The sequence below is a fragment of the Artemia sp. Qi Xiang Cuo genome, chromosome 21 (genome assembly GCF_049724085.1).
Source record: "Artemia sp. Qi Xiang Cuo chromosome 21, ASM4972408v1, whole genome shotgun sequence".
Lineage (NCBI taxonomy): Eukaryota > Metazoa > Arthropoda > Branchiopoda > Anostraca > Artemiidae > Artemia > Artemia sp. Qi Xiang Cuo.
The window spans coordinates 48,311,430-48,332,231 of record NC_142814.1 but is presented as its reverse complement, the minus strand read 5'-3'; the positions used below and the strand labels follow the sequence as shown (position 1 = coordinate 48,332,231).

Below are 20,802 nucleotides of genomic sequence, written 5' to 3'. Positions count from 1 at the left end.
AGGGGGCCTATTTGCCCTCCATTTTTTTGGTCACCTAAAAAGGGCACTGGAACTTTTAATTTCCTTTCGAATGAGCCCTCCCAGGATATTCTAGGACCACTGGGTCGATATGATCACCCCTGAGGAAAAAAAAAACAAAAACAAACAAACAAATAAACACGCATCCGTAATCTTTCTTCTGGCAAAAAATGTAAAATTCCGCATTTTTGTAGATAGGAGCTTGAAACCTCTACATTAGGGGTATCTACTACTCTTAATCCGCTTGTTGTAATTTACTCTGTGTTCTATAGTTTTTAAGGTTTCTTTCCCCCTTTTTTTGAATACCAGGCATAGTTTCTTGTGTGCATACCGGTGGGTGGGTAGCTTTAAACTGAGGAGGAGCCTGTAGTCGAGATTAGCATTGAGCGTTGATTATGTTTATGTATCTATTATTATCAAAAACACGTTTTCTAGAGTTTCGGTTACCATTGAGCCGGGTCGCTCCTTACTTACAGTTCGTTACCACGAACTGTTTGATTGTAATAATTGTACCTGTTCTTGAACTAATTTAACTATTAAGATTTTAGAAAATTTGGATTTAAATAATCTAACTAAAGAAAAGAAAAATATAAATTGCGTAAACGTGAAGATTATTGGATCCATGTCTTCGGTACTGCTTATCATTTCGTGTTGAATGATCAGGTGGCAAAATATTGAGACATATTTAATTTTGTTGTTAATTTTATTAATGGATTAATTGGTCATCCTTTTTATAGTCATACTGCAAAACGGAAAATTTAATTAAGGAGGCATAGGAAAAATAATAGAAAAAAGAATATAGATTTTAATATTTATTTTAAGGATTTTTGCAAACTATTTATGTCTAATGGTATGGCTAGTATAATAAAAGGCTTAAATAAGTTATCAAAAAATAATTTAATAAAATTATTTTGGAATATAAATAATAATACACCATGTAATTCACAAATTAAACTAATTTATGATACAGTGTATTTTAGCTAGAACTAAATGTATTTCAAAAGAAAAAAAGTCTGATAAGACTCTTAATAAGGAGAAGAGATTATATTTATCTATAAATTTTAGAAGTAAATAAATAGAGGATATAAATTTACCTGGAATTTTAAACCAGACTGATGTAAAACAAGCCCTTCCTAGTAATTTAAATTATAAGAATAATTCGATCATAACATATAAGTTTTCAAAAACGATAGAACAAATGATTTTTAATTATAATTTAATACTTTGAATTTTGACCCGGATAGTAAGTGGAAACCTTTTTGTAAATGTGAGCATTTTTTATCATTTGTTAATCCAGCTTACGGACATATTATTACAGGTGATTTAGCAATAATAAAACAAATGGATTTGCAGAATATAGTGAAAATGGGGGCTAAATTCCGTCTTTCAAATCATCTAAAACCCTCGAATGTGCTTTGTGAGTTAAATAGTGATCTAGAATTATTTATCAGTAATTGGTGCAAAAAGAGAAAAATAAAAAAAATAGTTTTCAGAACTGAAAAATTTAATTATTAATAGGGTTAGAAATAAAATATATAATATGACAAATAAACGTAATAATGAGGTAATTTTTTATAATTCCAAGATAAAACAAGCGATTGCTAATATAAAGAGGGATTTTGTAATTGTACCTATTGATAAAGCGAATAACAATTTTGCAATAATTTGTCAGAAGCTATATTGTGATGTTTTAACAAAGGAGCTTAGTACAACAAATACATATAAAAAGGGTCAAGATGTTAATAATAGTCTATTGAATGGAATAGAGGATAAACTTTTTAAAAAAATTTAATATTAATGCTAATGATAATGATAAAAATTTTCCTTTTTTATGTTGGACGGTGAAATTTTATAAAAATTCCCCGGAACCACGCTTTATTGCGGGTGCAGCAAGATGCCCGACCAGAGTTGCGGCGACTGACCTGTCGTGTATTTTAGGAGAAATAAAAAATAAATTTAAGTCATATTGCTCGGGAATTGAAAATTTTTCTACGTTTGATCCATATTGGAGTGTCAATAATTCGTTGCAAGTAATAGATTCTCTGGCTTTAGTTTCAAACAGTTCGTGGTAACGAACTGTAAGCAAGGAGCGACCCGGCTCAATGGTAACCGAAACTCTAAAAAACGGAAATCATATTTTAAGTCTGACTTCAAATAATATATAAGTTTCATCAAGTTTAATCTTACCCATCAGAAGTTACGCGCCTGAAAAAATTTGGCTGATTTTCAAAAATGGGAAAAGACCCCTTAAAAGATATAGAACTTAAATGAAAATCACACCATCATATTCAGCGTATCAGAGAACCCTACTATAGAGGTTTCAAGCTCCTATCTACAAAATTGTGGAATTTTCCATTTTTTGCCAGAAGAAAGATCACGGATGCGTGTTTATTTGTTTGTTTTTTTGTTTTTTCCCCCCAGGGGTAATCGTATTGACCCAGTGGTCCTAAAATATCGTAGGAGAGCTCATTGGAACGGAAATAAAAATTCTAGTGCCCTTTTTAAGTGACCAAAAGAATGGAGGGAAACTAGGCCCCCTCCCACGCTCATTTTTTCTCAAAGCGACCTAATTAAAATTTTGAGATAGCCATTTTGTTCAGCATAGTCGAAAATTTAATAAATATGTCTTTTAGGATGACTTAACCCCCCACAGTTCCCAGGGGAAGATCTGCAAGTTATGAACTTTGCCCATTGCTTACATATTGTATTGGTTATTGGGAAGTATACAGACATTTTCAGGAAGGATTTTTTGTGGGGGGGGGGGGCTGTAGGAGAGGGTTACTCGGGAGAATATTTCCGTGGAGGATGTTTCTTTGGGGTAAGGGAAATTTCTATGAAGGGGGTGCCGGATTTCGAAGCATTATTTAAAAAACAATCAGAAATTAAATTAAAAAAAAACAAGTTTTTTCAACTGAAAGTAAGAAGCAACATTAGAACTTAAAACGAACAGAAACTATTACGTAAATGAAGGGATTCTCCCCCAAGTCAATACCTAGCTCTTTATGCTACAGTTTTTTTAGTGCTTTCAAAAGAGCTATCTATTCTAATTAAACGGCCTTTGTGATTCAGGGGTTTGTGAATTATATTTTTTTTAACTTTTAACGTAAAGAGCGTGGTATTGACTAAGGGAGAACCCCCTCATATACGTAATAACATATACGTAATAAAAAAAAAAAAAAAAAACAAGCGATACGGCTCAATAGTAATCGAAACTTTTAAAAACGGAATTTTTATTTCAATAAATGTATAAAAAGAATGGGCTTATAATGCTGATTCTAAATATATAAATTTGATTAAGTTTAGCATTACTCATCAAAGGCTACGAGCCTAAGAAAATTTATCTGATTTTTAAAGAGGGGGGAAATACCCCCTACAAGTTAAAGAATTTTAATAAAAATCACACCGTCAGATTCAGCTAATCAGAAAACCCTATTACATAGGTTTCAAGCTCATATCTGCAAAAATCTGCAACTTTGTATTTTTTGCCAGAAGAAAAATATACGAATATAGAAGTTCGTTGCGTAAGCTAATTTGTAAATTACGTCAGAACCAAATTTAGAGACAGCCATTTAGCAAAATATGAGTAAAATTTTTATGCAAATTTTGTTTACTTATTCAATGACGGTGAGCCAAAATAAAAGCTGCATTAACTAAAAAACGATCAGAAATTAAATGAAAAAAAAACAAGTTTTTTTAAACTGAAAGTAAGGAGCGATAATAAAACTTAAAACGAACGGTAATTATTCCGTATATGAAAGGGGCTGTCCCCTCCTTAACGCCTCGCTCTTTACGGTAAAGTTTGACTCTGTCTGACAACTTTATTTTTTAAAACTATAAAAAACTTTGGCGTAAAGAGCGAGGCATTGAGGAGGGGACAGCCCCTTTCATATACGGAATAATTTCTGTTCGTTTTAAGTTTTAATGACACTTCTTACTTTCAGTTAAAAAAAACTTGTTTTTTTATTTCATATAAATTAGAAGGGGCACTAAAAAAGTGTCAATAATTCAACTACACAAAGTCAATAAAAGAATTGAAAAGATAAAAACTGGTCAAGAAAGAGGGGGGAGGGGACAAAAATAAATAAATAAGTAACAGAAAAAAGAGAACGAAATATAAAATATATAAGAATTACAGGGGGAACTAAAACAAAAAAAGAGAAGGGACAAGAAAATGAGTGCAAGAACCTGGGCGGCACCATCAGCTAATAAAAAAAAAGAGAGAGAAAAAAAGAAAGAAAAACTAGCGGGGTATTTTATTCATTTTTTCTATAATGAAGGGGACAAAAGTTCTTTCGTATCTGGAAGTAACGCAGCGAATAGGGGACAAAACAGGGATGGGCTCAGAAACAGCTCGAGGCGGCCGTAATCTGGATGGGGAGTGACGTTTGGGGAGAACACTTGCCGTCCGAGGGTTTATTATTGCATTTTTTTTTTAAACGGAGGGACAAAGAAACCTTCCTTCGCTCAAGGGTTTCCAAACTAGCTTTCTTTAGGAGCAGAGGGTATGGCACCTTGCCTTCTTTGAAAATTATTCGCAAAGCTCTTTTTGAATTAGTTCGATTTTTTCTGATTCTTTGCGAGAGATACCAGGGTGCCAAACTGGACAAGCATATTATAGATGCAGGGGGACAAAAGACGTGTAAATTCTTAAGGAGTGGGAAAGGGGGTAACTAATTTGTTTAAGAGCTTAAAGAGGGTGATAGACACATTAGCTCTACGGATGATGTCTTTAAAGTGGATATTCCACTTTAAATTTGAAGAAATTATGACTCCAAGTAGTTTAAATGAGGACACAGAAATTTCAGGAGGGATAGGATTAAGAAAACAGGAAGCAAATCGGCATTATCATGGACTTAGAGGGATTTACTGTCATGTCTAAGTCCAAGGCCTCATCTAAAATTTCATTGAGGATACTCATAGGGTCGCTTATTAAATTTCTGAAGCAAGCTTCAACAACCGTTAGCTCATCAATAAACTTCTATCGGACAGGCAATTCCTTTGCGAGGCTGTTGATCATGACTGGAAAAAGGAGGGGACCTAGGAGAGTACCTTGGGGTAAGCCATTGTGGACAGGGAGTGGATCTGAATAATGATTCTAGTATTTGACAGCCTCTGATCTTTTTGTTAAGAAGGAGGCAACCAATTTCACCAGTAAGGGATCAATATTGAACTCACTGACAAGTTTCTCAATTAAAATATTATGGTTAACAAGGTAAATTGCTTTCTGAAGGTCGATGGAAATTTAGGCTTTTCGAGGATTTTCCTGATGTGGTCAATAAGAGAAACGAGGTAATGGTAAGCAAAAGTGGATTTGAGGCTCCCGAATTGCCTCAGTTCAGTAAGAGGTAGGATTTTTTCCTTTAGCAAATCTGCAAGGAACCCTTCATAAAGTTTCGAGAAAATAAGAGTAAGAGTAATAAGACGAACGCCTTCAAAACCAGGATTTCCATTTTTCGTTTTCAAAAGGGTTATGAAACCCTGTTTCCAAATTGTTGGAATTTGCCCAGACTCGGTAATCTTGTTAAACAGGAAAGACGAGGGCCTAGAAAGGAAATCACCGAAGGCACTAATAAGAAAAAATGGGATACCCAAAGGACAAATACTTGTCTTTCTTAGTTTTTAAATTCTTCTTTCTATCTCAGACGGGGAAACAGTGGGTAAAGAAGTGGAAAGGGTTCGTGTTGGTAATTGGTCGGATAATGCTGGAAGACTCTGGACAATGGAAGCAAGGAATTTATTTGGATTATAGGCAGTAATATCAGGGTACTCGGGTAGATTGAACTTACGCTGTTCAAGGCTCCTGCCACACAGCTTTTTAACCTCAGAATACCAATTTTTTGGTTTATTAGTGAACAATTCTTCGACCTTGTTTTTGTGTTACGATCTTGCCAATTTACGAATTTCTTTTTTAATTGATTTTCTTAGTTTATTGGCTTCATCCGGTTTACCATTTTTGAAAAGCTTCAATTTGGTTCTAATTAGTGTTTTTATAGTTTGGTTAATAAAGTGTTTATCACTGGAGCACTTTTTAAATTTTTTTTCAGGGAAACACATTTGATATTTATCACTTAGTTTTTTGTGGAACATAGCCCTTTTCTCATCAAGATTTTTTAAACTGTAAACATCATAAATGCCATAGGTTATTGAGAAAGAATGCTTAAAGTTTGAGGAGGGGGATAAAAGAATCGAAAGATGATAACTCCCACCTACTGGAGGCAAAGCTGAGGGACGGCTATAAAAATTATACATATTAGTTAAAATAACATCAAGAGAGGTATTTCCCCGAGTCGTTGGTATTTTTACAATTTGCTTCACTTTAATTGAGGAGCAAAAAGAATCCATTTTAAGGTCGTTGGCATCACCAACTAAAAAAAGGCCAGCATTGGGGTACTTAGAAATAACGAAATCAGCACTTGTCTGCAATTGGTGGATGAATTTACGTTTTGACTCGATATGTTTATTTGGGGAGTAATAGAAAACAGATATTACATTAATATTAAATGGACGAGGGAGAACTTTTGGTCTAATACAACAACCTATTCATTTTCCACTCCAACCTCCCGACCTCCTTGGTGGGAATCAGGGCCTGATAAGCACGAGTGCTCCCAAGCTATGGTTGGGGCCTCGGAGCGAGGATTCACGCCCCCGTCCCTAGCGAGCCGGGAGGAGAGCCCTAAGTTGCACCTCACAGCGGTGGAGTGGTGTAACATTCTATTAGTAGCCTAGTCCGACAAATAGAATGGCTAACGCAACGGGGCACCAAGGGTCTGGGGAGCCTTTGGTCAAGTCAATTCCTATAAAACACCAATGGATATTGAAGATCAAATGCAGAGAGATACTACTATTACGGCGTTCGCGGTAGCCGAAGCGGACCAGGTCAGGGTGGTGCCTGGCCCGACAAGTATGCAAGCCGCCCGATCAAGAAAACATCTGAATATTGGCGCGTGGAATGTTCGCAGCTGCAAGCTGGAATCCACGCAACTGCTCCTTGCAAGGGAGCTGCAAAAGTATAAAATCAACGTTTGTGGTCTGTCAGAAACGAGACTTAATGATGTTCTGTCCTAAAAGTTGACCGTTTCCGAATCGAACTCATTCCAGTTCTATAACTCGGGTCCCAATGATGGTTCCGGCCAGCAAGGAGTTGGGTTCTTAATAGACGGTCCTACTGCATCATGCGTCACCTCTTGGGAGCCAGTGTCACCAAGGATCGCCATGATCAGACATGATCAGACTATATAGTCTGATCATGATCAGATTTAATAAAATATAAATTAGAAGCAATAAAACACAACAAAAAGTAATATTACACAACAAATTCCATATTAGCAAAAGCTCTGCTACTATTCTCTGGTTAGACTAGTGTTTTTTTTTAAATACATACCCATGCAACTCCATAGTTAACGAACTAGTACTAATCCTAAATCTATCTTTTTTTTTAGGTGATAGCTACCATAAAGATTCGATAAGGTATACAGGGCCCAAAGAGCAAAGTAAGTCAAAATAGTTTTTTTTTAGTTAAAATGAACTGCAATTGGACCCGAAGAACCCACCCCATAGAAAAATGCTTTAAAAAAAGTGCGGGACGAATTACCATAGATAGCTTTATAATATCCCAAGACCCGAAAAAAAGTTAAAGATATAAAATATTAAATAATAATCACAATACATTTACTGTAAATAATATTTGAGGCTAGTGTTTAATATGTGTAATTTTGTAAGAATCCCAAACTGAAAACTGAAAGTTTCAAACCTTTGGTAAAATCCTATGAAGTGGTAGCCCTGTGTTAGCTTGGTTATAATTTGAAAAGCCACAAATACTTGCATAAAAAAATTACACCTGAACTGCAGGCAAAATATGCAGAGGAGACAGAACTATCCCCACTCCTTTAAAGAAATGTTACAAATTCTATCTCGTACCCATTTTTAGACCCCCGAATCCTTTTCCCCAATCTTCTTACTGCCAGACGAGTGTAACAGTGTATATAAAATAATAAATACACAAGAGTGAGGAGCATGATGTAGAAACAATTTTATATTATATATATATATATATATATATATATATATATATATATACATATATATATATATATATATATATATATATATATATATATATATATATATATATATATATATATATATATATATATATATATATATATATATATATATATATATATATATATTTTCTGTTTAAACGAGTAATAATTGTGTATGTATTTATTTTTATCGAGAAGGGCTCCATATTTTTCTTGAAAATTGATATCCTGGGATTTTCTAGCCTGTATCTACATAGGTCAACAGTCTTAGAAAATTCATTAAGACCCTTATTGTGGGAAAAAATTAATTTATATGCGTGATGTCATGAATATGAACACATTTGAAGAGCATAAATACCTCATTATTGCCTCAAGAGTGGTTGTATCGTTTTAAGTGTATATGACGCAAGCAAAATTACACAAGAGACATAGCTAATTTTAAAATGCCCAGTGTAATAAGTCTTTTTCCAAAAGGCGTTTTCAGCAGTTTTGTAATACCTAGAGGAAAAAAAACCTAAATTGACAATTGTTTAAAATGAGCAAACTGGACCATAAAATGAGACAAGATCAAGAGAAGCTAGGGAAAAGATCATTAAAAAATATCTGAAGTAATGATGAACGAAAATGAAGAAAAATAATTGGTTAGAATACTTGTGTAAAACACAATTGCAGCAAGTCAAAAACAAAGATGAAGCACAGAGAAATATGTGGCTAAAAGATAAGTGACAGCACAAATTACAACGAAACAAAAACGAAAGGTAAGAACAAAGAAATATGCGGTTACAAGACATGGAACAACGACGACGAGAACGAATCAAAAATGTAAATGAAGAACAAAAAATATCTGGTTAGGAGAAATGCGACAGCGTGGAAAAAGAAATATGCTGTTAGAAGATAACAGCAGCAAGAACTACAAGCTACAGCGAGAATCAGAACGTGTCAAAATTAAAGTAGTGATGAATAAACAAAACATTTGTGTTTTGTTTATATACACAGAGATCACCTGTGTTTCTGTTAGCAGACACACAAAAGCGAGTATGAGAACGGGTTAAAAATGATAGTAAAGAACAGAGAATTGTGCAGTTAGAAGAAAAGTGACAGCAAGAATAAGGGACAAGTAGGGAAGAAAATTAAAAAGCGTTAATTAAAAGTCATTGAGACCTTTCGGGTTTTTTTGTATTCCCTGGGGAATCCTCATATTATCAGAATGATAATTATCAGAAGCATTATCAGAATGATAATGCTGTGTTGATATGTTGGTAGTTGGAAGGTGTGGTAACATGATGCATATGTGTAATGCAGAATATTCTAGGAGTAGCCATACAAGCCCAGAATACTGGGGTTCGTGCTTTTTTTGGTATACATTAGTTATGTAATAAAGATCTCCATTTATTAAATTAAAAAAATATATTTATATATTAGGGGGGAGGTGTAAAGTATAGAGGGTTTGCATGCAAAATATGTTAGATACAATTTTGCATATTATGAAGTAAGAATTGTTTTCTAATTTCCCACTGTCCAAATACTTTACCCCCACCCTCTAATGCGCAAATATATAGCCCAAATTCTATATTTCCCATTTATTCTGTCAATTGGCTATGTTTGCCTCACGGTAAGCTGAAAGAAACTAACGAAGAAACCGGTTCTACTTAGCTTCTATATACAAACAAGCAACAAACAGTTTAATACTTAAATAATTAACTAAATATTCTCTATTTTCTGAAAACTAATCTATGACTTTAATTTTAAATGCACCATGCATATAAGCTAATGATTACCTCAGAAAAACTTTTTTTAAAGATGCAGAAGTTATAGAAACGCATGCATGATAAGAGACTAAATTACCCCTAAAACAAGAGTTTCAGACCCATTTTTCATCTGTGAATCTTCGCCTAATCGTTTTTTGCCGTAATTTGGGCAAACATAAAATGGTAGAAATCGGAAAATTTCTGTAGTAAGATCGGTCCTATTACTTAGAGAGACGCTAAAAATTTAAGCTTCCATTCAAGTAAGTCTTTGCTTTCTACTAGGTATCTAGTTTTTTCCATTACACTTATTTCGACTCTTTCCTACTATTTTTTTCCATTTTTTTTTATTATTTTTCACAGTTTTTTACTATAATTAAAACTCTGATAGGATTGAGAAATGAATATAATATATATATAGGCCCCCCTCCCCCCAACTTTTTAGGCCCCTCTCCCCATTTATTTACTTTTTTGCGCGCTTGAGACATAGAAGGGCCCACCCCCTCCCCCAAACTTTTTAGGCCTCTCCCCCCAATTTTTTGCTTTATTTTGCATGCTTGAGACGTAGAAGGCCCCACCCCCCTCTCTACAACTTTTTGGACCCCCTCCCCCTTTTTTTTACTTTTTTGTAAGTTTTTTTAACTTTTTTTTACTATTTTTTAACATGATATTTTTTTCAAGTTTTTTTTACATGTTTTCGAATGAGATAAAGCATACTTAAAACATATAAAAATTGACATTTAATATTTGCTCAATTTGTTAGAATAATAACAATTTATCTGTTCGAAGTAATAAGTTTTCTGTCAATGATACCAAATTTTTCTTAGAAGTAACAATTTTTCATTATGATAATATTTTTTCTGACAGAAGTAGCAAGATTTCCTTAACAAAAACAAATTTTCTCTTCGAAGTCTCAACATTTTCCGTCAATACTACCAAACGTTTAACTTAACACATTGAAATTTATTTTAAAGTAATAGATATTTTCTTAACAGTAACATATTTTTATAAAATCACCAAAGTTTCCGTGAATGTTAATAAATTTCACTTAAAAAACAATTTTTTTCACTGATAATATGTTATCAGTTAGAAGTAACAAGATTTCTCTCAATGGTTCCATTTTTTTTTAGAAGTAACAATTATTTTCTTATGATAACAAGTTTTCTGTTATAAGTAGCAAGATTTATTTAACAATAACAATTTTTCTCTTCAATATATCAACATTTTCCATTTATGCTAACAAACTTATGCTTAACACACTTTAATTTCTCTTAAAAGTAACAGGTATTTTCTTAAGAGTAACAAATTTATTCTAATAGCACCAAGTTTGCCGTCAATGATAATAAATTTATCTTGAAAGAAACATTTTTTTTTTCACTGATAACAAGTTATCAGTTAGAAGTAACAAGTTTTCTGTCAATGATACCAATCTTTTTTTTAGAAGTATCAATTTTTTCGTTACGATAACAAGTTTTCTGTCAGAAGTAGCAAGTTTTTCTTAACACTAACAAATTTTCTCGTCGAAGTATCAACAGGTTCCATTAATACTAACTAACTTTTACTTAACACGCTCAAATTTCTCTTAGAAGTAATAGATATTTTCTTAAAAGTAACATATTTTTCTAATAGCACCAACCTTTCCGTCAGTGATAATAATTTCTTTCTTAAAAGAAACAATTTTTTGTCAATGTTTACAATTTAGCTGTTAGAAGTAACAAGTTATCTGTTAAAAATACAAAATTGTTTTTAGAATAACAAATGTTTTGTTATGGTAACAATTCTTCTGCCAAAAGCAGAAAGCTTTCTTAACACTTAAAAACTTCCTCATCGGAGTAGCAACTTTTTCCCTAATGCTAACAAACTTTTACTGAGCACACTCAAATTTCTCTTAGTAGCAATAGATATTTTCTTAACAGTAACAAATTCTTTCTAATAACACCAAGTTTTCCGTCAATGATATTAAATTTCTCTTAAAACAAATTTTTTTTTCACTGATAACAAGTTATCAGTTTGAAGTACTAAGTTTTCTGTCAATGATACCAATTTTTTCTTAGAAGTAACAATTTTTCCGTTATGACAACAAGTTTTCTACCAGAAGTAGCAAGTTTTCCTCAACACTAACAAATGTTTTTCTAATAACACCAACCTTTCCGTCAATTATAATGAATTTTACTACAAAGTTACAATTTTTTCGCCAATAATAACAAGTTATTTATTAGAAGTAACAAGTTTTCTGGCAATGATACCAAATTGTTTTTTAGAAGTAACAATTTTTTCGTTATGACAACAAGTTTTCTGCCATAAATAGCAAGATTTCCTTAAAACTAACAAATTTTCTCTTCGAAGTATCAACGTTTTCCATTAATACTAAAAAACTTTTACTTAACACATTCAAATTTCTCTTAGAAGTAACAGATATTTTTTTAACATTTTCTCTTTAATACCAACATATTTTACTTAAAACGCTCAAATTTCTCTTGGAAGTAATAGGTATTTTCTTAACAGTAACATATTTTTCTAAAGGCACCAACCTTTCCGTCAATGATAATAAATTTCTCTTAAAAGAAACAATTTTTCGTCAATAATAATAATTTATCTGTTAGAAGTAATAAGTTTTCTGTCAAAGATACAAAATTTTTCTTAGAAGTAACAATTTTTTCCTTACGATAACAAGTTTTCTACCAGAAGTAGAAATTTTTTCCTTAACACTAACAAATTTTTTCATCGGAATAACAACTTTTTCCCTAATACTAACAAACTTTTACTTAACACACTCAAATTTATCTTAGAAGTAATAGATATTTTCTTAACGGTAACAATTTTTTTCTAATTACACCAACCTTTCCGTCAATGATAATAAATTTCTCTTAAAAGAAACAATTTTTTCGTCTCTTATAACAATTTATCTGTTAGAAGCAACAAGTTTTCTACCAATGATAAAAAAATTTCTTAGCAGTAACATTTTTTTCGTTATGACAATTAGTTTTATGCCAGAAGTAGAAAGATTTCCTTAACACTAACAAATTTCCTCATCGGAGTAACAACATTTTCCATAATACTAACAAACTTTTACTTAACACACTCAAATTTCTCTTAGAAGTAACAGGTATTTTCTTAACAGTAACAAATTTTTTTAATAGCACCAACCTTTTCGACAATGGTTATAGAATTGACTTCAACATTACAGTATTCTCGCCAATAATAACAAGTTGACTATTAGAAAAAACAGGTTTTGTGTAAAAGATGCTAAATATTTGTTTAAAGAAGTAACAATGTTTTTGTTATGATAACAAGTTTTCTGCAAGAAGTAACAAATTATCCTTATCACTAACAATTTTTCTCGTCGAAATAAAAACGATTTTCATTAATAATAACAAATGTATACTTGAAATGCCCAAATTTCTCTAGGAAGTAATGGATATTTCATTAGCAGTACCAGATGTCTTCTAATAGCACCAAGTTTTCCGTCAAGGATAATAAATTTCTCTTGGAAGAAACATTTTTTTCACTGATAACACGTTATCAGTTAGAAGTAACAAGTTTTCTGTCAATGATACCAATTTTTTAGAAGTAACAATTTTTTCGTTACGATAACAAGTTTTCTATCAGAAGTAGCAAGTTTGCCTTAACACTAACAAATTTTCTCGTCGAAGTATCAATATTTTTCATTAATACTAACAAACTTTTATTTAACACGTCTAAATTTCTCTTAGAAGTAATAGAAATTTTCTTAACAGTAACAAATTTTTTCTAATAACACCAACCTTTCCGTCAATGATAATAAATTTAAATTAAGAGTTACAATTTTTTCGCCAATAATAACAAGTTATCTATAAGAAGTAACAAGTTTTCTGTCCATGATACCAAATTTTTCGTAGAAGTAACAATTTTTCCTTATGATAGCAAGTTTTCTGACAGAAGTAACAAGGTTTCCATAACACTAAAAATTTTTCTTTTCGAAGTATTAACATTTTCCCTTTAATACTAACAAGCTTTTACTTAACACGCTCAATTTTCTCTTAGAAGTAATAGGTATTTTCTTAACATTAACATATTTTTCTAAAATCACCAACCTTTCCGTCAATGATAATAAATTTCTCTTAAAATAAACAATTTTTCTTCAATGATAACAATTTATCTGTTAGAAGTAATAGGTAAATTTTCTCGTCGGATTAACAACTTTTTCCCCAATACTAAAAAACTTTTACCTAACAAACTCAAATTTCTCTTAGAAGTAATTGATATTTTTTTAACAGTAACATATTTTTTGTAGGTACCAACCTTTCCGTCAATGATAATAAATTTCTCTTAAAAGAAACAATTTTTCGTCAATAATAATAATTTATCTGTAAGAAGTAATAAGTTTTCTGTCAAAGATACAAAATTTTTCTTAGAAGTAACAATTTTTTCGTTATGATAACAAGTTTTCTGCCGGAAGTAGGAAGTTTTCCTTAACACTAACAAATTTCCTCATCGGAGTAATAACTTTTTCTCTAATACTAACAAACTCTTACTTAACACACTCAAATTTCTCTTAGAAATAATAGATATTTTCTTAACAGTAACAATTTTTTTCTAATCACACCAACCTTTCCGTCAATGATAATAAATTTCTCTTAAAAGAAACAATTTTTCGTCACTTATAACAATTTATCTGTTAGAAGCAACAAGTTTTCTACCAATGATAAAAATTTTTCTTAGCAGTAACATTTTTTTCGTTATGACAATTTGTTTTATGCCAGAAGTAGAAAGATTTCCTTAACACTAACAAATTTCCTCAGCGGAGTAACAATATTTTCCATAGTACTAGCAAACTTTTACTTAACACACTCAAATTTCTCTTAGAGGCAACAGGTATTCTCTTAAGATTCACAAATTTTTTCTAATAGTACCAACCTTTCCCTCAGTGATAATAAATTTCAATTCAAAGTTACAATTTTTTCGTCATCAATAACAAGTTATCTATTAGAAGTAACAAGTTTTCTGGTAATGATGCTAAAATGTTTTTTAGAAGTAACAATTTTTTTGTTATGACAACAAGTTTTCTGCCAGAAGTAGCAAGATTTCCTTAACACTAACAAATTTTCTCTTCAAAGTATCTACGTTTTCCATTAATACTAACAAACTTTTACTTAACACACTCAAATTTCTCTTAGAAGTAGCGGATATTTTCTTAACATAAACAAATTTCTTCTAATAGCACCAAGTTTTCCGTAAATGATAATAAATTTCTCTTGAAAGAAACATTTTTTCACTGATAACAAGTTATCAGTTAGAAGTAATAAGTTTTCTGTCAATGATACCAATTTATTTTTAGAAGTAACAATGTTTTTGTTATGATAACAAGTTTTGTGTCAGAAGTAGCAAGTTTTCCTTAACACTAAAAAACTTTCTCTTCGAAGCATCAATATTTTCCATTAATACTAACAAACTTTTAAATAACACGTTCAAATTTCCCTTAGAAGTAATAGATATTTTCTTAACAGTAACAAATTTTTTCTAATAACACCAACTTTTCCGTCAATGATAATAAATTTAACTTAAAAGTTACAATTTTCTCGCCAATAATAACAAGTTATCTATTAGAAGTAACAAGTTTTCTGGCAATGATACCAAATTGTTCGTAGAAATAACAATTTTTCCTTATGATAGCAAGTTTTCTGACAGAAGTAACAAGGTTTCCATAACACTAACAAATTTTCTTTTCGAAGTATTAACATTTTCCCTTTAATACTAACAAACTTTTACTTAACACGCTCAATTTTCTCTTAGAAGTAATAGATATTTTCTTAACATTAACATATTTTTCTAAAATCACCAACCTTTCCGTCAATGATAATAAATTTCTCTTAAAATAAACAATTTTTCGTCAATGATAACAATTTATCTGTTAGAAGTAATAGGTAAATTTTCTCATCGGATTAACAACTTTTTCCCCAATACTAACAAACTTTTACCTAACACACTCAAATTTCTCTTAGAAGTAATAAATATTTTCTTAACAGTAACAAATTTTTTCTAATAACACCAACCTTTCTGTTAATGATAATAAATTTCTCTTAAAAGAAACAGTTTTTTCGTCAATGAAAACAATTAATCTGTTAGAGGTAACAAGTTCTTTGGTAATGATACAAAATTTTCCTTACAAGTAATAATTTTTTAGTTATGACAACAGGTTTTCTGCCAGAATTAGAAAGATTTCCTTGACACGAACAAATATCCTCATCGGAGTAACAACATTTTCTATAATACTAACAAAATTTTACTTAACACACTCAAATTTCTCTTAGAAGTAACAGGTAATTTCTTAGCAGAAACAAATTTTTTCCAATAGCTCCAACCTTTCCGTCAATAATAATAAATTTCACTTCAAAATTAAAATTTTTCACCAATAATAACAAGTTTTCTATTAGAAGTAACAAGTTTTCTGGCAATGATACCAAATTTATTTCTTAGAAGTAACAATTTTTTCGTTATGAAAACAAGTTTTCTGCCAGAAGTAGAAAGATTTCCTTTACACTAACAAATTTCCTCATCGGAGTAACAACATTTTCCATAATACTAACAAAATTTTACTTAACACACTCAAATTTCTCTTAGAAGTAACAGGTATTTTCTTAACAGTAACAAATTTCTTCTAACAGCACCGACCTTTCCGTCAATAAAAATAAATTTCACTCCACAATTTTCTCGCCAATAATAACAAGTTTTCTATTAGAAGTAACAAGTTTTCTGGTAATGATACCAAATTTCTGTTTTAGAAGAAATAAGTTTTTCGTTATGACAACAAGTTTTCTGCCAGAAGTAGCAAGATTTCCCTAAAACTATCACATTCTCTCTTCGAAGTATCAACATTTTCCATTATTACTAACAAACTTTTACCTAAAAAACTAAAATTTCTCTTAGAAGTAACAGGTATTTCTGTTCGAAGTAACAACTTTTTCCTAAATACTAACAAACTTTTACTTAACACGTTCAAATTTTTCTTAGAAGTATAATTTTTTTCCGTTTATGATAAAAAGTGTTATGTCAAAAGTAGTAAGTTTTCCTTAACACTAACAAATTTTTACATCAAAGATAACAAAAAATTCTTTAAAGTAAAAATTTTTTATCACTCATAACACGATTTCTGCTCGAACTAGCAAGTTTTCCAGCAAAGATAGCAAAATTTTCATAGAAGTAACAAATTTTTTCATTTCTCATAACATCTTTTCTGTCAGAAGTAGCAAGTTTTCCTTAACACTAATAAATCTCCTCTTCGAAGTAACAACATTCTTCCTTAATAATACCAAACTTTTACTTAACACTAACAGATTTTCTCTTCGAAACATCAACTTTTTTCCTTAATACTAACATACTTTTACTTAACACACTCAAGTTTCGCTTACAAATAACATTTTTCGTCAGTAATAACACATTTTCTGCTTGAACTAGCAAGTTATATGTAAATGATACCAATTCTTTTTCTTAGAAGTAACAATTATTCGTTATGGTGACAACTTATCCGCTAGAAGTAACAAGCTTTCTTAGAAGTAACAATTGTTTTTCGTTATGAAAAGAATTTTTCTTCCAAAAGTAACAAATTTTTCTTAACAGCAACAATTTTTTTCTTAGAATTATCAACTTTTTCCTTTATAACTAACACACTTTAGCTTAACACACTCGAATTTCTCTTAGAAATAAAGTTTTTGTCAGTGATTACATGTTTTCTGTTCGAACTAGCAAGTTTTCTACCAAAGATACCAAATTTTTCAGAGAGGCAACAATTTTGTGATTGTGATAACAACTTTTCTGACAGAAGTAGCAAGTTTTCCTTAACACTAACAAATTCTCTCATCGAAGTAACAACATTCTTCCTTAATCCTAACAAACTTTTATTTAACATTTAATTTCTCACAGAAATAACAACTGTTTTCTTACCAGTAAAATTTTTTTTTAATAACTCCAACTTTTCCGTCAAAGATAACAAATTTTATCTTAAAAGTAACAATTTATAGTCACAGATAACATGATTATGCTAAAAACTAGCAAGTTGTCCAGCAATTTTTCCAACAAATTTTTCTTACAAAGTTGGGTTTTATTCATTTCTTAAGGTTAATTTAGGCTAGGCTACGTGCGCGCACGTAACCTAGCCTAAATTAACCTTGAAAATGAATAAAACCCACTTCCAAGAAGAATCTTGTATCATTGCCAGAAAACTTGTAACTTCTAACAGATTAATTGTCATCATTGACGACTTATTATCATTGACGGAAAGGTTGGTGCTATTAGAAAAAGATTTGTTACTGTTAAGAAAATATCTATTACTTCTAAGAGAAATTTGAGTGTGTTAAGTAAAAGTTTGTTAGTATTAGGGAAAAAGTTTTTACTCCGATGGAGAAATTTGTGAGTGTTAAGGAAAACTTTCTAACTTGTTACTTCTAACTGATAACTTGTTATCATTGAAAAAAAATATTCCTTTTAAGAAAAATTTATTATCATTGACGGAAAACTTGGTGCTATTAAAATAAATTTGTTACTGTTAAGAAAATACCTGTTACTTCTAAGAGAAATTTTAGTTTGTTAAGTAAAAGTTAGTATTAATAGTGTGTTAGTATTAATGGGAAATGTTGATACTTCGAAGAGAAAATTTGTTAGTGTTAAGGAAATCTTGCTACTTCTGGGAGAAAACTTGTTGTCATAACGAAAAAATTGTTACTTCTATGAAAAACTTGTATCATTGCTAGAAAACTTGGTACTTCTAAGAGATAAATAGTTATCATTGACGAAAAAATTGTTTACTTTAAGAAAAATTTATTATCCTTGACGGAAAGGTTGGTGTTATTAGAAAAAATTTGTTACTGTTAAGAAAATATCTATTACTTCTAAGAGAAATTTGAGTGTGTTAAGTAAAAGTTTGTTAGTATTAGGGAAGAAATTGTTACTCCGATGAGGAAATTTATTACTGTTAAGGAAAACTTTCTACTTCTGGCAGAAAACTTGTTATCATGATGAAAAAATTGTTACTTCTATGTAAAATTTTGTATCTTTGACAGAAAACTTATTACTTCTAACAGATAAATGGTTATCAATGACAAAAAAATTTTCTTTTAAGAGAAATTTATTATCATTGGCGGAAAGGTTTGAGCTTTTAGAAAAATATGTTACTGTTAAGAAAAAACCTATTACTTCTAAGAGAAAATTGAGCGTGTTAAGTAAAAGTTTGTTAGTATTAATATTGAAAATGTTAATACTTCGAAAAGAAAATTCGATAGTGTTAAAAAAATCTTGTTAATTCTGTCAAAAAACTTGCTATCGTAAGAAAAAATTGTTACTTCTAAGAAAAATTTGGTATCATTGACAGAAAACTTGTTACTTCTAATAGATAACTTTTTATTATTCGCCAAAAAATTGCAACTTTTAAGTGAAATTTTTTATTATTGACGGACAGGTTGGTTTTGTTAGAAAAAACTTGTTACTGTTAAGAAAATATCTATTACCTCTAAGAGAAATTTGAACGTGTTAAGTGAAAGTTTGTTAGTATTAATGTAAAATATTGATGCTTCAAAGAGAAAGTTTGTTAGTGTTAAAGAAAACTTGCTACTTCTGACAGAAAACTTGTTATAATAACGAAAAAATCGTTACTTGAAAAAAAAAATTGGTATCATTGACAGCAAACTTGTTACTTCTAACTGATAACTGGTTATCAGTGAAAATAATGTTTCTTTCAAGAGAAATTTATTATCATTGACGGAAAACTTGGTGCTATTAGACGAAAATTGTTACTGTTAAGAAAATACCTGTTACTTCTAAGAGAAATTTGAGTGTGTTAAGTAAAAGTTTTTTAGTATTAGGGACAATGTTGTTACTCCGTTGAGGAAATTTGTTCGTGTTAAGGAAATATTGCTACTTCTGGCAGAAAACTTGTTGCCATAACGAATTTGACTGTGTTAAGGAAAAGTTTGTTAGTATTAATGGAAAATGTTTATACTTCGAAGAGAAATTTAAATGTGTTAAGGAAAAGTTTGTTAGTATTAAAGGGTAAATGTTAAGAAAATATTTTTTACTTCTAAGAGAAATTGGAATGTGTTAAGGAAAAGTTTGTTCGTATTAATGGAAAAAGTTTATACTTTGAAGAGAAATTTGAATGTGTTAAGGAAAAGTTTGTTCGTATTAAAGGAAAATGTTTATACCTCGAAGAGAAATTTGAATGTGTTAAGGAAAAGTTCGTTAGTATTAAAGGGTAAATGTTAAGAAAATATCTTTTTCTTCTAAGAGAAATTTGAATGTGTTAAGGAAAAGTTTGTTCGTATTAATGGAAAATGTTTATACTTCGAAGAGAAATTTGAATGTGTTAAGGAAAAGTTCGTTAGTATTACAGGGAAAATGTTAAGAAAATATCTTTTTCTTCTAAGAGAAATTTGAATGTGTTAAGGAAAAGTTTGTTAGTATTAATGGAAAATGTTTTTACTTCGAAGAGAAATTTGAATGTGTTAAGGAAAAGTTTGTTAGTATTAATGGAAAATGTTTATACTTCGAAGAGAAATTTTAATGTGTTAAGGAAAAGTTTGTTAGTATTAAAGGGAAAATGTTAAGAAAATATTTTTTACTTCTAAGAGAAATTTGAATGTGTTAAGTAAAAGTTTGTTCGTATTAATGGAAAATGTTTATACTTTGAAGAGAAATTTGAATGTGTTAAGGAAAAGTTTGTTAGTATTAAAGGGAAAATGTTAAGAAAATATATTTTACTTCTAAGAGAAATTTGAATGTGTTAAGGAAAAGTTTGTTCGTATTAATGGAAAATGTTTATACTTCGAAGAGAAAATTTGTTCGTGTTAAGGAAATCCTGCTACTTCTGGCAGAAAACTTGTTGTCATAACTAAAAAATTGTTACTTCTAAAAACCAATTTGGTATCATTGCCACAAAACTTTTTACTTCTAACAGACAACTTGTCATTATTCGCCAAAGTATTGTAACTTTGAAGTGAAATTTTTCATTATTGACGGACAGGTTGGTT

General features: G+C 30.5%; 1 protein-coding gene across 1 annotated transcript in view; it reads left to right on the top strand.

The window, feature by feature from the left end:
• LOC148939649 (alkaline phosphatase-like) overlaps positions 1-20,802 on the top strand; it is a 130,486-nt gene that overhangs the window by 2,820 nt on the left and 106,864 nt on the right. The window contains exon 2 of the mRNA XM_089106935.1: positions 7,458-7,508. Coding sequence (XP_088963061.1) covers positions 7,458-7,508 — 51 coding nt within the window. The remainder of the gene's footprint in view (positions 1-7,457; positions 7,509-20,802) is intronic.